The sequence below is a fragment of the Pan paniscus genome, chromosome 11 (assembly GCF_029289425.2).
Source record: "Pan paniscus chromosome 11, NHGRI_mPanPan1-v2.0_pri, whole genome shotgun sequence".
In the NCBI taxonomy this organism is placed as follows: Eukaryota; Metazoa; Chordata; class Mammalia; order Primates; family Hominidae; genus Pan; species Pan paniscus.
Window position 1 is genome coordinate 46,292,491 of NC_073260.2, and position 17,087 is coordinate 46,309,577.

Sequence of the window (17,087 nt, forward strand, 5' to 3'; positions counted from 1 at the left end):
CACTGTGCTGCCCCCAGCCCACCCCCTGCCACAGGTGGCACAGATGGGCCCATGAGTCAGCGCACGTTCATCCCCTTTGTGCCTCCCCCAGCCCCTCCAGGAGTCTGTGCCCTCATAACCCCCATTTCCCAGGCAGGAAAACCTAAGGTCAGGGAGTGGGAAGCCCTGTGTCTGCGTGGCCCGCAATCAGGGGAACCCCGGACTCTCTGACGCTGTTACTAGGGGCGCAGCAGGCGCTGTGCTGGAGCGATCTGCGGTTCCCAGGGCGAACCCCGCCTGGGAAAAACCCAGCGTGGGCGCCAGCGGCAACGCCCGCTCGCTTTCATGCAGTTTGCCTGGTGGCCAGGGAAAGGTCGTTCTTGGCCTCATTTTGTGGATTAAAAGTGTCCGCGACGGAGGTTCAGAGCAAGACGCAGCGCAGGGTCCTCTGGGGCCATCGGCGTCGCGCCCCCTCCCTTGTGGGGCCCCGCAGGACCGTCTCAGGCCCGAGAGGTTGGGGTCGCCCCAAACTGCGCGCTCTCAGCGTACAGCCTCCAGGCCCCGGGCCCGCCCCGGGTGGAGGCGGAGTCTGGGGCAGCAGCTCGCCGCCGGGCGGGCCGGGGGCGGGCCGGGGGCGGGCGCGCAGCTGGAGCCTGCGGCTGAGGCTCGGGCGCGCTCAGGCCCGGATCCTGGCGGCCTGGGCGGCCGCACCATGGACTCGGGAACCGAGGAGTACGAGCTCAACGGCGGCCTGCCTCCGGGCACACCCGGCTCCCCGGACGCCTCGGTAAGACCTTCCCCCCACCGCTGCATGATCTTGCCAGGCCCTGTCCTTTCGGGGCGCCGCGGCTCCCCGGGCACCTGTGTGCGCCGCGTCCGCACTGCAGAGTGTTGGGGGACGTCCCGCTCTAGGCCAAGTCCTTCCCGCCCCATCAGGGTCAGAACGATGCCCCTGGGAGCTCCAGCCACCCCCGGCAAGTGGGCGGGACGAGGGGGCGTGGGGGCGCAGGGCGGGCTGGCGTCCCCAGCCCCACTAAGCAGCGCCCGCGCTTGGCTGCACGGCGGAGGGGGCCTCGGCGCAGCTCCTCGGGCTAAGGACTGCCGGCGCCCGGCTTTCCCGACCTCCCCCCACTCTCGCGCGGGCCTCTCTAACTTCAGCCTCGCCGTGCCGGCTCCTCAGCGCACTTTGCCCGGGAGCGGGCGGAGGGGAGTCACAGCCTCCGGGCTCCAGACCAGCTGCATGCAGACAGTTACGTCACCCCACGCTGACCACACAATCTGATGCGTGCCTTGATGGGGGAACTTGGGGCCCGCTGTGGTCCCTATTCCACTCACCTGCCTTGAGAAATAGAAACGTCACACAGCCTTCAGTGTATGCCCCCACCGGCCCTCCAGAGCTTGCCCTGCCCGGCCTGGGAGGGCTGTGGGCAGGGGGCAGGCCCTGGTAGTGGTCCCGCTTCAGAATTCTTCATCCCAGGACTCAGCACTTACTGAGCACCTTGTGTTTGTTGCAAGGTCCTGGCATGGCCCTCTGGTGACTTGTTTACTTTGAACATTCTTTCCTTTTCTAACCCCCTCAGGGATGGGGGCAGGGAACAGCAGCCTGTTGGGTTTTTCCAGGCCTCTCCATGGCGTGGACCAGACTGGGGCAAAGACACTCTGCCCACTCGCTGCTGAACAGTCCTAGGCCGGTGCTGTGGGGACAGGCCATGTTCGGGGAGGTGGGGCCCCATGAGCCACGGGATAGGATGGCCCTGGGGCTGCATGGACACTTGTTCCTAGGTTAGAGAGGAGCTGTCGCACTGCAGGACTTGACCGGTGTGCGGGACCCCAGCGACCTGGCCCTGCCCCAGTGTGTGAGCACTTTGGAGCAATAGGCAGGGGGCTCCACCGGCTGTGTGTCCTTGGGAAGTTGCCACACCTTGCTGGGCCTTTTAGACATGGTCTTATAAAGAGAGAACAAAGGGTCTCTCCTGCCTTCAGGGAAGTGGGGAAAGCAAGTCAGGTAATAAACAGGTCAGTGGCTTGGAAGCGCCTTGGAAAGGGAGGGATACTGCTCCTCCCCCAACCTTGACCTTGCCCGGGCAATGCCCTCCACTCAGAGCAGTCTCTGCTCACTTCTGCGGGCGGCAGGATAGGCTGTGCCTCCTGAGATGGGTGCATCTCAAGCCCAGAGGAGATTGGGTTGGATTTGTTCCCAGATCACTGTCTTGGCTCTGGGCACCAGAGGGAGAGAGACACAGCCCCGCCCCACCAAGCCGCGGTTGGAGAGCATCCCAGCCCAGACAGGGCAGGAGAGGCCAGGGCAAAGCAGGGGGTTCCCTAGGGGCTGGGAGCCCATCGTGGGGGGCGGGGCATGGTGGTCAGGGAAGGCTTTCTGTGGAGGTGGGGACATTGGCGCTGAGCCCTGGAGGGCGGGGAAGGTGGGTGAGCAGATCTGGCTCTCTGAGATGTGTGGAAGGGCATCTAAGCAGAGGGAACAGCGGGAGCAAAGGCTCAGAGGCTGGACCACAGAGCACATGAGGGCCGGGTAGGAGGTCGGGGGATGGGAAGCCAGGCCGATGGGAGGGGCCTTGCAGGCCTGATCACGGTCTGGTGTCCAGGGAGCTGTGGAAAGGCTATGAGCCAGTGTGAGGATGAGCACATTTCCCCTTGAGGGGTAGAAAACTTCGAGGGCCGCTCTGCTCACCCAGCCTGGGGGCCCAGGACCACCCAACACACCTGTTCCTCTTCCCAACCTCAAGACCTTGCTTCTCCGTTTCTTGGGCACATCATGTCAGCACTCTGTGCCTCAGTTTCTCATCTGTGAAATGGGTGTGGTCGCGGTGCCTGCCACAGAGGGTGGTGAGGACTCAGTAGCTGATGTATATGAAGTGCTTAGAGCCAGGCCAGCACTCAGCGCCCTCATCCTTCTGCCTGCCACAGAGACCCTCTCCCACTGGTGACCCCTGGCAGTGGTTTGGAGAGGGCAGCGCTTTGCCCAGCTCCCTCAGTTTCCTTTTCTGTAAAATGGAGAGTCTCAGTTTCCTTTTCTATAAAATGGGGCACAACTGCTCACCTCCCAGGGTGGACAAGGCTCAGGGAGGAGCCACACGTGGAACTCCGACCTGGGTGGGCTCTGTTGGGCCACAGCCGTGGGAAGCTCTCAGGTCTCCCCCACCCCGTGTGCCCTGCGCCCCTGTGGCCCTTCATGTGAGGGCCCCCATCAGTGTCCAGGGATTGAGTCAGCTCACTTGTGGCTGTCAGCAGAAGGAATAGTAAACAACAATGTTAATGTGAAAATGGCCTGAATCTGTTATCCCCAGGGTGTCTCAAGGCAGGGAGGTGGTGGGGATGGGGTTAGGACACGGCCATCTGGTGCCAGCCACACCTTCCTGCCCCTCACAGCCCGCAGGTTGAAGGTTCCTGGGGCCACATCTGAGCCAAGAGGCATGGTCCTTGGAGGTAGGTAGCTGTGCCCTGTATACCTGCCGTCTGGGCCATGCATGGCCCAGGAGGAGGTTTGCTCGTTTCCTCATTTCTGCTTTCCTGGCAGATTCTGAGGCCGGCAGGGTCTGGGCCAAGTTCTAAAAGGCAACCCTAACATGGTCTCAGGGCCACTCGTGGCCAGTGCTGAGTCCGCGGGAAGTGGGTCTGCCTGGCCCAGCTGCGGTGGGAACCCCGCCTTCCAGCACTTCCTGCTGTCTTGCTGGGGTTTCCTGCCAGGAACACAGACATGGAGCTGGGAGACCCTCTCAGGGCCTGCTTCCTGGGCTGGCCGGTAGGAGACGGTGCAGGGCTCCAGTGCCAGGCCCTGCCTGTCTGTGTGGCATCTGGGGAATGGGCACAGCAGCTCATGCCCACACTGGTGGGTCAGACAAGGGATGCCGGAAGCCCCAGGCAGGTCCTAGCATATGGTGGGGTAGAAGAGGGGTGCCTGATTTTCAGGTCGCCCCACCATCTGCCAATGCCTGCTGAGTCCAAGGGTTAGGGCCAGTGAGCAGGACAGGCTGCGAGCAGCCAAGGTGTAGACTGGGACCCCCCAGGCACCCAGGGCAGGCACCTCGTCCCTGTTGTCCCCCTGGGTCCTGCTCAGCACAGGAGAACCTGTGCCCCAGGCTGTCCTTTCTTTGCTGTGTGACTGTTTTGTGAGCCTGTTCAGCTGCTTTTGAGTCAGTGGAGTTGGTCGGGGAGGCAGAGTCTTTCAAAACAGTGAGAGCCAGGCATCAAGGAAAACAGTCCTGCCACCCACTGCCATGCGCTCCACCAGCCATGGAGCATCTGAGACCACCCCATTCAGTCCCCTCCACATCCTTGTCTACCCATTTTACAAATGAGGAAACTGAGGCATAGAGTGGTCAGTGTTGAGGCAGGACTGGGGGGGTAAAGGAGGTGCTGTGGCAGCTTCCAGCCCTACTCCTCACAGGCCCTTGGAAAGGGCGACTGATATGCATCACCACATTTGTGGGCCCACAGCCCCTGACCCTGTCTCCTCCCATCAAAGCCCTGGGTGAGCCAGAACACCCATTATGCTATGGCCAGAGCCAGGCCGGTGGATGCAGCAAGCCTGGTTCATATCCCACTGAGCTGAGGATGCTCACTGAAGTGACCCTAGGACCGACCGTGTGGCCCAGCCCCAACACGTGCAGCCTGCAGTGGGGAGGCCGACCGTCCACAGAAGGTTGCATGAGGAGCCAGCCACGCCCCTACACAGAGCTGACCTCCTTACCAAGCCTCCCTCCTAGCTTTCAGAGGAAAAATATCTGGCCTGGCCCCAGGCCCCGAGTGCTGCTGAGGTTCTGGGAATCTATTAACCAGGGTGTTTATTCCCTGCCCTGCCCAAGCCATGGGCACTGGTCTCAGCAGGGCTTAGCTCCTGGCAGCTCCTGCTGGCTGGTCAGGACCACAGGGCTCCCTCACCTGTGGCAGCTGGGTCCCCCAGCCACCCTCAGGCCCATCCCAAGATAGAGGCAAGTGCCCAGGACTGGGGGAGAGTGGGATCGTCCTCCCTGGGACCCTCCTGTGTGGTGGTCAGCTCAGGGCTCCAAGGCCCAGAGCACCAAGGTTAGGGACAGGGAATCAGACTGGCCCTGCTGCCCTCCCCTCCACATGATGCTCCCAATGTGGCCTGCTGCCTGGGGTGGTCGCCAGCTATGCTGTATCCTGGGGCAGCCCTATGCTTTGGGACACACAGTCCTGGGAGGTGGCTCTGGGAAAACCTCCTCTGAGCTGCAATCTGCTGGTCTGTAGAATGGGAGAGGAACACAGCCTCTCCCTTGGTAAGCAGGAGTTTCCCAGGTGCAACCCTAGATATACGGAGGGGGAGACTGAGGCCAACGGAGGGGGAGCTTGTGTCAGGGCCACGGGCTGGGCTGTGGTGAGCCAGGGCTTGACCTGCATGCAGAAGCTTCCCTAGCTGCAGGTTGGACAGGAAGCAGATGGTCGGATGGGCTGGAAGTGCCCTTCACCAGCAGGGGTGCATGGTCAGGGCATTTGCTGGCCACTCGGGGCTCAGAGGCCATCCTGGGGCATCTGCTCCACAGCCTCGTGGTACACATGGGAGACTGAGGCACAAAGTGGGGCTAGTTGTCCGGACACAGCTGGAGCCTGAAGCAGGGAGCCATTGAGAGTTCAGCCCCTAAGGGACAATGGCATCAGCTACCAGAGCTTCTGAGCCCCGGGGCCTGGGTTCAAATCCTAGCCAAGCCCTCACTTGCTATGTGGCTTTGGGTAAGGAACCGCCTTTGCTGGGCCTCAGTTTACCCACCTTAAGTGGGCATGAGGACAGCAGGGGCACAGGCTCCTCGTGGCTGGGGGTGCTGAGAGCTGAGGCTTGGGGAGCTGGAGGCTCTGCGCGGATGGTGCTTTTTAATGGATCTGAGTATTCCTCGTGACTGCATGGCTGTGAACTATTTAAATGGTTCTGCAGAGCTCAGAAAAAAAGGGAATTCTTCCTCCTGCCCAGAGGCCAACACAGTTAGCCTGGGCTTGTGTGTCTGTTTATGTACGTGTGCATATGTATGTATGTGCATGTGTATTTGTGTGTGCTGTATTGTGTGCACATGTGTGTCTCACGTCTATGTGTGTCTTTCTGGGGGATGTGTGTTTCTGTGCTTTTGTGACTAGGAACACGCATATATATGTGTAGATGTTCCCAGAAGGTGGAAATCCTCACGGGGTCTGCACTTGGCCTTCTCCCAGCACCAAGTCCTGGGATGGAGACCCGGATGAGCATAAGGATGGCCTTGAAGGAAGGCACTTTGGCACTTGAGGTTTGTGAAACTTAGGAGCACATGCCCACTGTGGCCAGCAGCCCCTGGGACACTGCACCTTGCAGAGCACACGTGTGATGGGGTGTGGCCCACTGGGCAGCTTCGCAAAAGCAGAGCTGGAGACGACCTCAGTGCCAGGCACAGGCCCTTGTGTCCAGGCTGTCCTCACCCAGACCCTGGGCAGCCTGGGAGGAAGCCCCTAAGTGGACAGTGGTGGGACAGGGACACACAGTCCTGGGAGGTGGCTCTGGGCAAACCTCCTCCAAGCTGCAATCTGCTGGTCTGTAGAATGGGAGAGGAACACAGCCTCTCACTTGGTGAGTGCCCTGGCTGTGCTGGGGCCTGGGGGAATCCCAGGGAGTGCAGCGTCAGGCCCCGGGTGGGAGAGGCAAAGTAGACACCCCATAGAGGCTTCGGGGTATGCATGGAGTGACCCGAGAGCACACCAGGGCCCCAGGGACAGCGCTGCTGGGTGGCCCAGGTAAAGGCGGCTGTCCCTGTGCGCACATGTGTCCACGTGAACTTGCTACTTAGAGAGCAGCTGATGCTGCAGGCAGGTTGTTGGAATTCCCAGGCCCAGGTGTAAGCAGCAGAGCCCACCAGTGTCCCCTGACGCCCACTCTCTTCCTCCTGGGCACATAATTTTAGATGAAACTGAAAAACACGCAGCATGAAAGCAAGGCCCCTGCCCTCTGCTGGTTCTGTATTGGCTGCCTCGTGTATTTTTCCAGCCTGCAGAAAGTCGAGGCCTGAATGGATACCATGTCCGCCCCTCCCTGTGGCCCTGCAGCACCCCGGCCTCCCGGCCTGCATCTTTCATGAGTCTGGAAACAGGATCTCCCAGAGAGGGCCCCAGGAGGTTGGCTGCCAGCAGTGGGTTCTCACAGCTGCCTCCAAGCAGGTGACCAGTCCTGGGAGGCTGTGGTCTAGGGCCTGGCAACTCAGGGGCGCCTGTGGACAAAGGGCCGGGCCAAGGGGCTGGCAGGTTTGTCCTGAGTGACTGAAGAGGGGCCCCACCAGGGCAGCTTGAGAGGGGCAGACTCTTGCTCCAGAGAAAGAGGAAGTTTGGTACTTAGCTTGGAATGAAGGGCCAGCCCTAGAGAGGACCTTCCTGTGGCAGGAGAGAGGGCCATGTCCTGCCAGGGGAAGTCCTGGGAGGCTTCCTGGAAGCAGTGGCCTCTGTGTGGGGCCTTGGAGCTTGAGAGTGTCTGGCACCAGGGAAAGGCACTGGGGGCTTCGAGAGAACTGCAGGGGGCCCTGACCAGATAGGCCCCTAAGGCAAAGAGGATTCCATCAGAACTCGCATTCCCATTTTATTACTCTGGGAAGTAATGCGGAAGCTAAGCTCCACTGTATGTCGTATGCTGAGGCATCTATTGAGCCTCTGCTGTGTCGGGGCCGGGCTCTGGGTGGCCCACCTCAGTGAAGCCTTGCTGCTAATGGCCGAATAGTTCTGCAAGGCCTGTGCTGAGGCCTGGAGGCAAGTGGCCTGTTGGGCCCCAAGGCTGGGAGGTTGGGAGGTGGCAGGGGCGATCTCAGCCCTTAGGTCCCGCCCAGGAGGACTTGTTTCTTGCCTGGGCCGGTGTGCACAGATCTGTCCGCCCACACGTCACTTCCTTTCCTGGCATCAGGAGCTCAGACTCTGAGGGGAGGGGGAGAGGAGGCCGGGGGCACAGACGGGTAGGGGCAGGCAGGGAGGAGCAGCCCCGCCTATGGCAGGAGGGGGAGGATCGGGCAATGCTTTCCAGTGGAAAATCAGAATGCGTGTGCTGAGGTTGCTATGTCGTTTCCTTTCTCTCCAGGACCGTATTCCTAGGGGAGGTTTTATAAAGGCTGAGCACATTCTCGCAGCCGCTCCTTAGGGTAATAAGCACTTCTGTCTGAGCACTTACCAGGGGTGGGGGCAAGGGAAGCCCTCACCTGCAGGGCCGGGTGACCCCCAGAGCCCGACTCAGGCACAGCCCTTGCCCCCCTCCCCCACCCGCCTTGCTGACCATTCCCCTCCCTGCAGCCGGCCCGCGGGGGCTGGAGGCACGGGCCCATCAACGTGAACCATTACGCCAACAAGAAGAGCGCAGCCGAGAGCATGCTGGACATCGCGCTGCTGATGGCCAACGCGTCCCAGCTGAAGGCCGTCGTGGAACAGGGCCCCAGCTTCGCCTTCTATGTGCCCCTGGTGGTCCTCATCTCCATCTCCCTTGTGCTGCAGATCGGCGTGGGGGTGCTGCTCATCTTCCTTGGTAGGTCCCCAGGTGGGGGCAGCCGGGCCACCTGCTCACCTTGCTGGCATCTGCTCGCATCCCCTGGGACAGGTGCCCACCACCTTGCACACTTGGCTCTCAAGGAGCTGCCGAGTTCCTGGCCCTCATCACCCAGACATGCAGTCCAGGAAGTGGCACCCCCCCTCCCCCCGCCCTGCACTTTGGTTTTTGTTTTGTTTTGTTTTGTTTTTTGAAACAAGGTCCCCCTCTGTCACCCAGGCTGGAATGCAGTGGCGCAGTCTCGGCTCACTGCAAGCTCCATTTCCTGGGCTCAAGCGATCCTCCCACCTCAGCCCCCAAAGTAACTGGGATTACAGGTGCTCATCACCATGCCCGGCTAATTTTTGTATTTTTTGTAGAGATGAGGTTACGCCATGTTGCCCAGTCGAATTTTTGAGCTCAAGTGATCCAACAGCCTCAGTCTCCCAAAATACTGGGATTACAGGCATGAGTCACCACGCTCAGCCTTGTTTTGTTTTGTTTTGTTTTTGAAACCGGGTCTTGCTGTGTCTTGATCACAGCTCACTGCAGTCTTAACCTCCCAGGCTCAAGCGAGCCTTCTGCCTCAGCCTCCCAGGTAGGCTGGACCACAGCTATATGCCATCATGCCAGCTAATTTTTTTATTTTTGGTAGACACGGGGTCTTGCTATGCTGCCCAGGCTGGTCTCAAACTCCTGGGCTCACCTGATCCTCCTGTCTCGGCTTCCCAAAGTGCTGGGATTACAGGTATGAACCACTGTGCCTGGCCCCACCCTGCACTTTGAAAGAGCACAGAGTGGGGTCAGGGCCTGGCCTGTGGGCATTAGGGCAGGTGTTTCACCGGGTTCTTGTTGACCCATGCCATGAGATGGCCTCAGTCATGCCAGTCCTCACCTTCTGGGCCCAGGGTCCTCTTCATGGCTGCGTAACCTTGGGCAAGTGGCTGAACCTCCCGGGCCTCATTTATAAAACAGGCATCATAACAGAACTGCAGCTTGTGGCAGGAATCACTAGATTAAGGCACGCAAAGGGCTCAGTGCATTTGCCCAAACCTGGCCTTTGGTTGACGTCCATAGCTTCAATTCGTATAAGGAAAATATGGGGGCTACAGAAGGTGGGGTCATAGACCGTGGGGTTGCCCAAGCCAGGGGCGCTGTTGTCCATGTTTCAGCAAAACAGATGTATTTTTCTCTGGGCGACAAAACTCATCCTAAATGCGACTGAGGGCCCTGTAATGTCCCAGGACAGCTTGACCGCTGGGGTGGGTCCCCTTCCACTGTCCCAGGCTGGGGCGCTGCGTCTGGGCTGCCCTTGGCACCATCCACTCCTCTCTCGCCCACAGTCAAGTACGACCTTAACAACCCGGCCAAGCACGCCAAGCTGGACTTCCTCAACAACCTGGCCACGGGCCTGGTGTTCATCATCGTGGTAGTCAACATCTTCATCACGGCCTTCGGGGTCCAGAAGCCCTTGATGGACATGGCACCCCAGCAGTAGGACACCCAGGTGAGCTGGGAGATGGGGCGCGAGGCCTGCAGTCCTGGGATTGCTCGCTGTTGGAGGCTCTTGCAGTGTGGTGAGTCCCTGGCCGGCCAGCCTTGGACACCTTCCTAGGCCATGGGCATCCTCGTCCACACCTACAAGGCCAATGCCTGGCCACTGCCTTGAGGCCAGCCCTGCCACTGGTGCTGGCCACCTGGGGTCCTGTGGTCACAGTGTTTAGATGGAATGTGTGTAGGAGCCACCATTTGAACATCCTGGAGAACTCACTTAAACGTAAGATTTCTATACATTCAGAATGTCTGTCCGAAAAAAAAAAAAAAAGATTTCTGGGTCAGGCGCGGTGGCTCATGCCGGTAATCCCAGCACTTTGGGAGGCTGAGGCGGGCAGATCACTTGAGGTCAGGAGTTCGAGACCAGCCTCGCCAACAGGGTGAAACCCCGTCTCTACTAAAAATACAAAAAGTGGCCAGGCATGGTGGCACATCCCTGTAGTCCCAGCTACTCAGGAGGCTGAGGCAGGAGAATCGCTTGAACCCAGGAGGCAGAGGTTGCAGTGAGCTAAGATCGTACTACTGCACTCCAGCCTGAGCGACAGAGTGAGACTCTGTCTCAAAAAACACCCAAAACCCAAAGATTTCCGGCTTCTCTTGATAAGTCAGGGGCTCTGCACCCCTTATCAGCTCCACTTAGCAGGTGAAGCTTCCTCCCAGCCCTCGTCTGAGTAAAAGGGACCTTGATATGACCGCCTGCCTGACATGCCCACCTCACTGTGCCACTCTGACCAGGACAGTGGGATTCAGGATCTTGTCACGTGGAGCCCTTGTGACTCTTCAAGTCTGCCCCTTGCCGGGCCTCGCAGAATCTGTTAGCTGCCTGCCTTAGGCTGGACCCTGGCTGTGTGCAGGATGCAGACTGAGGCTGTCTCTACAGGACGAGGCACCCAGTATAGGAAGACTTCTCACACCACATACAGCCTCTCCCTGTGTCCTTGCTCAGAGAGGGTGAGCGTCTGCCCAGTGACACAGCCTGGGAGCAGGATCCACAGGAAGGCCTGGGATGCAGCCATGGCCAGGGCCACATGGTGCACACACTACAGTCCATGCAGCCAGGCCAGGGCCACACACCACAGTCCCCGTGACCTTAGGCCTAGGGGTCACCCCTCCGGTTTGTAGCAGAGGTGGAGGTGAGTTGCTAAGGGAGGGGTGGGCACTCCTGGCAGGTGGCCATCTCTCCACCAGTGGTGGCCCATGGCAGAGTAGACAGGAGCAGTGCTCTTGGGGCAGAGCGCCTGTGTGTCAAGGATATATAAAAATTTCCCCAGGCCAGGCGCGGTGGCTCACGCCTGTAATCCCAGCACTTTGGGGGGCTGAGGCAAGCGGATCACCTGAGGTCGGGAGCTTGAGACCAGCCTGACCAACATGGAGATACCCTGTCTCTGCTAAAAATACAAAATTAGCCAGGCGTGATGGCGCATGCCTGTAATCCCAGCTACTCAGGAGGGTGAGGCAGGAGAATCGCTTGAACCTGGAAGGTGGAGATTGCAGTGAACTGAGATCACGCCATTGCACTCCAGCCTGGGCAACAGTATGAGACTCCATCTCGGGAAAAAAAAAAAAAATTCCCCAAGAGGGCATAGTGAGGATGAGGTGGGGCGCTGGGGCCAGCAGCTGGGTTGGGAGCACCCTGCATCCACCTGGCCTCGCCCCTCCCCACACGGGGGCCAATGAGTGACCGCTGCTCGTAGTGGCCCATGGCCTCTCAAGCTCCCCTACCACACCCATGGCCATTCCCCCAGTGGGATCACGCCAGCCCCCAATGTCCCAGCCGTGGAGCCTGAAGTCACCCTTCTGAAAGGACCTGGATCTGGGCGGCCCCATGTGGGGTCCAAGTCACTGTCCAGATGCTGCCTCCAGTTTGTAGTTAAGTTGCCCTCTTCCAGAACACCTAGATGTCAGCTGCTCCCTGGCTTGGGCATGTGGCCAGGCCATTTATTAATCACCTGCTGTGTGTGCTGAATGCAGTCCCTAACTCTCCCAAGCATGAGTTATCTGCCTGCTGGGAAGAGGGTGCTGCGTCTGTGGGCCACATGGGGACCCAGCAGTGGACCTTAAGGCTGTCCTCAGAGGCTCGGAGGCCAAAGCTGCTGTGTGTCCTGCGTGGAGCAGTCAGAGAGGTCTCAGGCTTCGTGGGTGGCTATGGTCACAGCTGCCCAACCCGAGCCCCCCATGCTGGGCCAGGCCTCTAAGTCCTGGCAATAACCCAGCCATGCTATATTCATTCCATTTTCAGAGGGGAAACTGAGGCATGGAGTACTTTGACACCTCTCATGTCAGAATCAGGCTCTTCTCCTTCCTGAGTCCGGGTGTGCAAATGGCCCTGACACTCGGGGCTTGTCACAGCCTGGCTCAGAGCCTCTCCTCTCCCTCCTTCCAGGCTCAGACCCTCTCCTCTCCCTCCTTCCCAGGCGCAGAGCCTCTCCTCTCCCTCCTTCCCAGGCTCAGAGCCTCTCCTCTCCCTCCTTCCGGGCTCAGAGCCTCTCCTCTCCCTCCTTCCCAGGCTCAGACCCTCTCCTCTCCCTCCTTCCAGGCTCAGACCCTCTCCTCTCCCTCCTTCCCAGGCTCAGACCCTCTCCTCTCCCTCCTTCCGGGCTCAGACCCTCTCCTCTGCCTCCTTCCCAGGCTCAGACCCTCTCCTCTCCCTCCTTCCCAGGCTCAGACCCTCTCCTCTCCCTCCTTCCGGGCTCAGACCCTGTCCTCTCCCTCCTTCCGGGCTCAGACCCTCTCCTCTCCAGCATTCCGGGCTCAGACCCTCTCGTCTCCCTCCTTCCAGGCTCAGACCCTCTCCTCTCCCTCCTTTCAGGCTCAGACCCTCTCCTCTCCCTCCTTCCGGGCTCAGACCCTCTCCTCTCCCTCCTTACGGGCTCAGACCCTCTCCTCTCCCTCCTTTCGGGCTCAGACCCTCTACTCTCCCTCCTTCCAGGCTCAGAGCCTCTCCTCTCCCTCCTTCCAGGCTCAGAGCCTCTCCTCTCCCTCCTTCCAGGCTCAGACCCTCTCCTCTCCCTCCTTCCAGGCTCAGAGCCTCTCCTCTCCCTCCTTCCAGGCTCAGAGCCTCTCCTCTGTCTCCTTTCCAGGACCCTGGATGCTGCCTGCCCTGCAACTCAGCTGCCCGACCCCAGGAGTCGCCATACCTGTGAGGTGTCCACCTCCCTGCACATGGCACTACCCAGACTGCCAGAGCCCAGGCTGGCCTCATCTGCACCATGTCCCCGGACCAGCCCTTGCTCTGACTGCGGCCAAGCACCACGCAGGAGGCCACTCTTGTCTCTCAGCAGCTGTTCCCAGGAGGCAGCTCCCTCCTGGCACATGGGGGCTGGCCACAATAACCCAGAGGGTCAGAACTGGACAGCTGCAGAGACCTGTGCCCAGAGAAGGGTCTCAACCCACTCAAGGACACACAGCAGGTCCGTGGATGGGCTGGATGAGTGACCAGGGCCAGCCTCTGTCTCAGGACATTCCAGAAGGACAAGGAGATGTCTCTCCCTCTCCCAAAGCACCAGCGTCCCTGCCTCCCGTGGGCCCTGTCCGGGTTGCCCTGGTGACCCCAGCCTCTGTCCACTTCCTAACCCAGGGACCCTGCACAGCCAGAACTGCCTTTGGCCCTACGGATGGCCACTGGCTCTGGTCTTAAGTGCCTGGGCTTGGTGGCCATCAAGAGGGAGCCAGTCAGGCCTGTGAGGGCCGTAGACCTTGTATATACCCTGCACCAGCAGTGACCGGGCAGAGCCCAGCCCCCTCCACGGGGGTCCTAGCACCCACTTTTCTAATCATGAATGAACAATAAAGCCCATGCTCTTTGTCGGGCTCCACATGCCATCTCCCTGTTCCCGGGGCTGGACCAGCCTTGGCTTCCCTGTCCCCTTTCCAGCTGCCCTGCAGGGGCGTCAGAAGCACACGGTTCTGGCCAGGGCCGCCTTCTCCAGAATCTTGGGTTGGGGAGCTCTTTGGCTCCTGACATCTCCTGGGGTGAGGTTTGGAGGCACAGAGGTGGAAGTCTGAGGTCATTGGCATCAGCAGCCCCTAGTGACCTCTGACCCAGGCAGGGTCAGGTGGGGAGTGGCGTCGTTTTCCCCCTCACATGTTTCCAGCACTGTTTCCTGCCCCCGCCTGCGGACAGGCCTTGAGGTGCTGCCCCTGAGTCTCTCCTCTACCAAGTTTGAAGTTGCTGCTTCCCCGCAGTGGTGTCCAGTGATGCCTGTGGTCAGCGGGGACATTCTCTGGGCACAGGGGAGCTGGGAGCCATGCCGGGACCAGGCCCTGGACTCTCAGGGCCCACCTGCCCCACAGGACCCCTCACCCAGTGGAAACCTGGCTCCCGGGCCGCCAGTGTCTGGCGTTTCACTCTCTTCTCCTTGGTCCCCCATCCTTCCCCAACCCCCCACTACCCATTCTGTTCTCCCCACTGCCCCTCCCAGCCCCAGCCCCTCATCTCCCTGGATGTGGAGCATCTGGTGGCCTGAGGTGGGAGTGGGGCCAGCCTGCCCCGTCCTCCATCCCGCACTGCCTCTGCATCCCTGCTGTGGGTCCCCCGACCTGGCCCCTCCAGCTGAGGTACCTGTGCATCTCCTGCCAGCCTCTGCCCTTTCCTCCTCCAAGCAGCCTTCCAGGGGCACAGGGGAGGGGGCAAGGCCTCCAGCACTGCCGAGGCCCCCACTTACTTCCTCATCACTTTTCTTCTGTCCCCATCTGGGCTGAGCCCCGTGACTTGGGGTGGCTCCAGCTCCCGTTCCTCGGATGGATGAGTGGCCCCCACCTGCAGTCCTGTGTCTGGGCTGACATCAGGTCTGCATAGCCCCATTGCTGAAGTGACAAAGCAGAAGCACTCCTGAGTGAGGGGGTCTAACTGGGCTCTGCTCTAAAGCACTCCCGGGGGAAAACAACAGCAACTACTGAGTAGGTGGACCGCGTGGATGCCGAGAAGCTGACTTGTGGCACTGCTCTCTCCGCTTTTGTGTTTGTCCCATAGAGGGTTTGAAAAGTAGTTGATATGGGAATGAGTTCTGAGATGTGCTGAGTTGAAAAGGAAGCTGCGAAGGTATATGGTGGGTGTGAAATGTGCTCCTGACAGGAGGCAATGTAGCATTGGCCGCAGGTTGCGTGGCCAGGGCCGACTCAGATGCATGCCGCCCAGCGCTTGGTCCCTGATTTGGCCGTGGCCTGCAGTGTGGGCTGGCTGGCAGCCAGGCAGGAGGGAGGGCCCCCTGTGTGCCTGGCCTCACACACCAGCAGCCGGATGTTGGCCAACACATGTCTTAGCTCCTCCTTTGGCCAGGAGAGGAAGTTCACTGGGACCGAGGCGGAGGGGTGAACCCAGATGACTGTGCTGGGCCCTGGGCCATCCCCAGTTGGATGTGTGCGCCCTGACCCCCTGCGGTCCCAATGCCCAGGTGGCCTCCCCTACTCAGATGCCCATGCTGGCCGCCCCCAACCTCCCTGCCCACCAACTCCCAGGCTTATTCACCAACCACTCCACCAGCTCTGACCCTGACTTCTGGGGTTCCCATCTCAGTCCTCAGCCTGTGCTGCTGCCCCCTGAAGAGCATCCTTCCAGGCCCCCGTCGGCTGGCCGGGGCTTAGCTCTAAGAGGCCGTCCTGACCAGTCTGATGCCGCCCCTCCCTGATCACTGTCTTGGCCCCATTACAATTTATGCTCTGGTGCCTTGGGATAGAGTCACTGTACATGTTGCCAGAGACAGTGCGGCCAGGTGGACTCTCCCCTGGAGCTGGAGTCTGAGTCCAGCCCAAGTCCAGGGCAGGCACTCCGAGAATGAGTGTTCTGCCTGCTGGGTCTCCTGAGGGCCAAGGGGCTCTGCTGGAGCTGGGGGCATGGCTTGGCACCCGCATCCCTGTCGGTGCTTCTCCTACTTAAGGATCCTTTGTCTGACCTGGCTCTCCTACCAGATGCCATCACCTATCTGCAGCCTCTGTCCTCAGCACTGTCCAGCATATGGTAGGTGCTCAGTAAATGTCTGGGGCAGAACCCACTCACTTGCCTGTATGTGCTAGGCCCTGTGCACGTGTCACAGCAGCCAAGGGACAGACAAAAAACAGGCCCAGGAGCTGCTCAGAGCCAAGCTACCTTCTGGGAAGGTTTGACAGCGCCTATGGGGTCCTGGGACCTGATGTATCCACTCCAGCCAGTCCTGCCCGTGGATTCAGCTCTGTTATCACGGGGGACCTGGAAAGTGAACAAGATGCACCCACGAAGTTGGGTGGTGGGGGGGACATGGAGGGACACACAGGGAGCTCAGGAGGAATGGGCAGGGAGGTCAGTAGGTGACCTGGGATGATGGCGAGGGGCCATGCAGAAGTCCGGGAAGAAGGTTTGAGGGCAAGGAAGCCTGTGCACAAGTCCTGTGAGCTGGGCTGGTGTTGGGGAAGCAGTGAGGTGCAGGGGCAGGTAGGGGCAGTCGCATAGAGCTGGAGATGACCAACTGGGCAGAGTGTGATGGGAGGGTTTCCTAACCTCTTTCCTATAACAGAGAGATTATTAGATAGATTGATAGATGGTAGATACGTGGATGGATGGATGGATGGATGGATGGACGGACGGATGGATGGACGGACGGACGGATGGACAGATGATGGATGGATGGTCAGATTAGATGATTAGATAGATTAGATAGATAATAGATGATAGATGCTGGATGGTCAGATAGATTAGATGATTAGATAGAGATGATTGATAGAAGCTGTTGTATTTGATGGAAAAGAGTAAAAGATGAAAAGATTGACTAATAGATGATAAATAGATGACATATGGATAGCTTGATAGATGATGGATAGAAGATAGATGTGAAGGCAGGCATAGATCTCAGTGGGTTGTTCCAAGGTGAAGAGGTACCGCTGTGCCAGCCCGAAGCCCAGTCTCGGCCCCTCACTCCCTTACAGGGATCCCTTGCTCAGGTCTCTTCATGGCTTAGGTGCCCTGTGCGTGTCCTTGACACTGCTTATTCCTGCCCACCTAAAAGCACTGGAAGTGTCTTCTAAGTCTTGTTGGATCTACAGGCTCCCTCTCCCAGGGCAGTGCTTTCTGTCTGGTTCATCCTTGAAGGAC

At 59.7% G+C, this 17,087-nt stretch overlaps 1 protein-coding gene across 1 annotated transcript; it reads left to right on the plus strand.

The window, feature by feature from the left end:
• Positions 1-571: 571 nt before the first annotated feature.
• Positions 572-13,839, plus strand: NINJ1 (ninjurin 1). The gene is made up of 4 exons (XM_008960002.5): positions 572-766; positions 8,242-8,470; positions 9,814-9,977; positions 13,105-13,839. The coding sequence occupies exons 1-3, from the start codon at positions 692-694 to the stop codon at positions 9,966-9,968; spliced, it is 459 nt and encodes a 152-aa protein (XP_008958250.3). The 5' UTR covers positions 572-691; the 3' UTR covers positions 9,969-9,977; positions 13,105-13,839.
• Positions 13,840-17,087: the final 3,248 nt, after the last annotated feature.

Bases quoted from the DNA above. Each gene is read 5' to 3' on its own strand.
- NINJ1 (XM_008960002.5), top strand. From the start codon at position 692: ATGGACTCGGGAACCGAGGAGTACGAGCTCAACGGCGGCCTGCCTCCG. The intron at 767-8,241 runs GTAAGACCTTCC...CCCTCCCTGCAG, and splicing joins CCGGCTCCCCGGACGCCTCG to CCGGCCCGCGGGGGCTGGAG. The intron at 8,471-9,813 runs GTAGGTCCCCAG...TCTCGCCCACAG, and splicing joins GGTGCTGCTCATCTTCCTTG to TCAAGTACGACCTTAACAAC.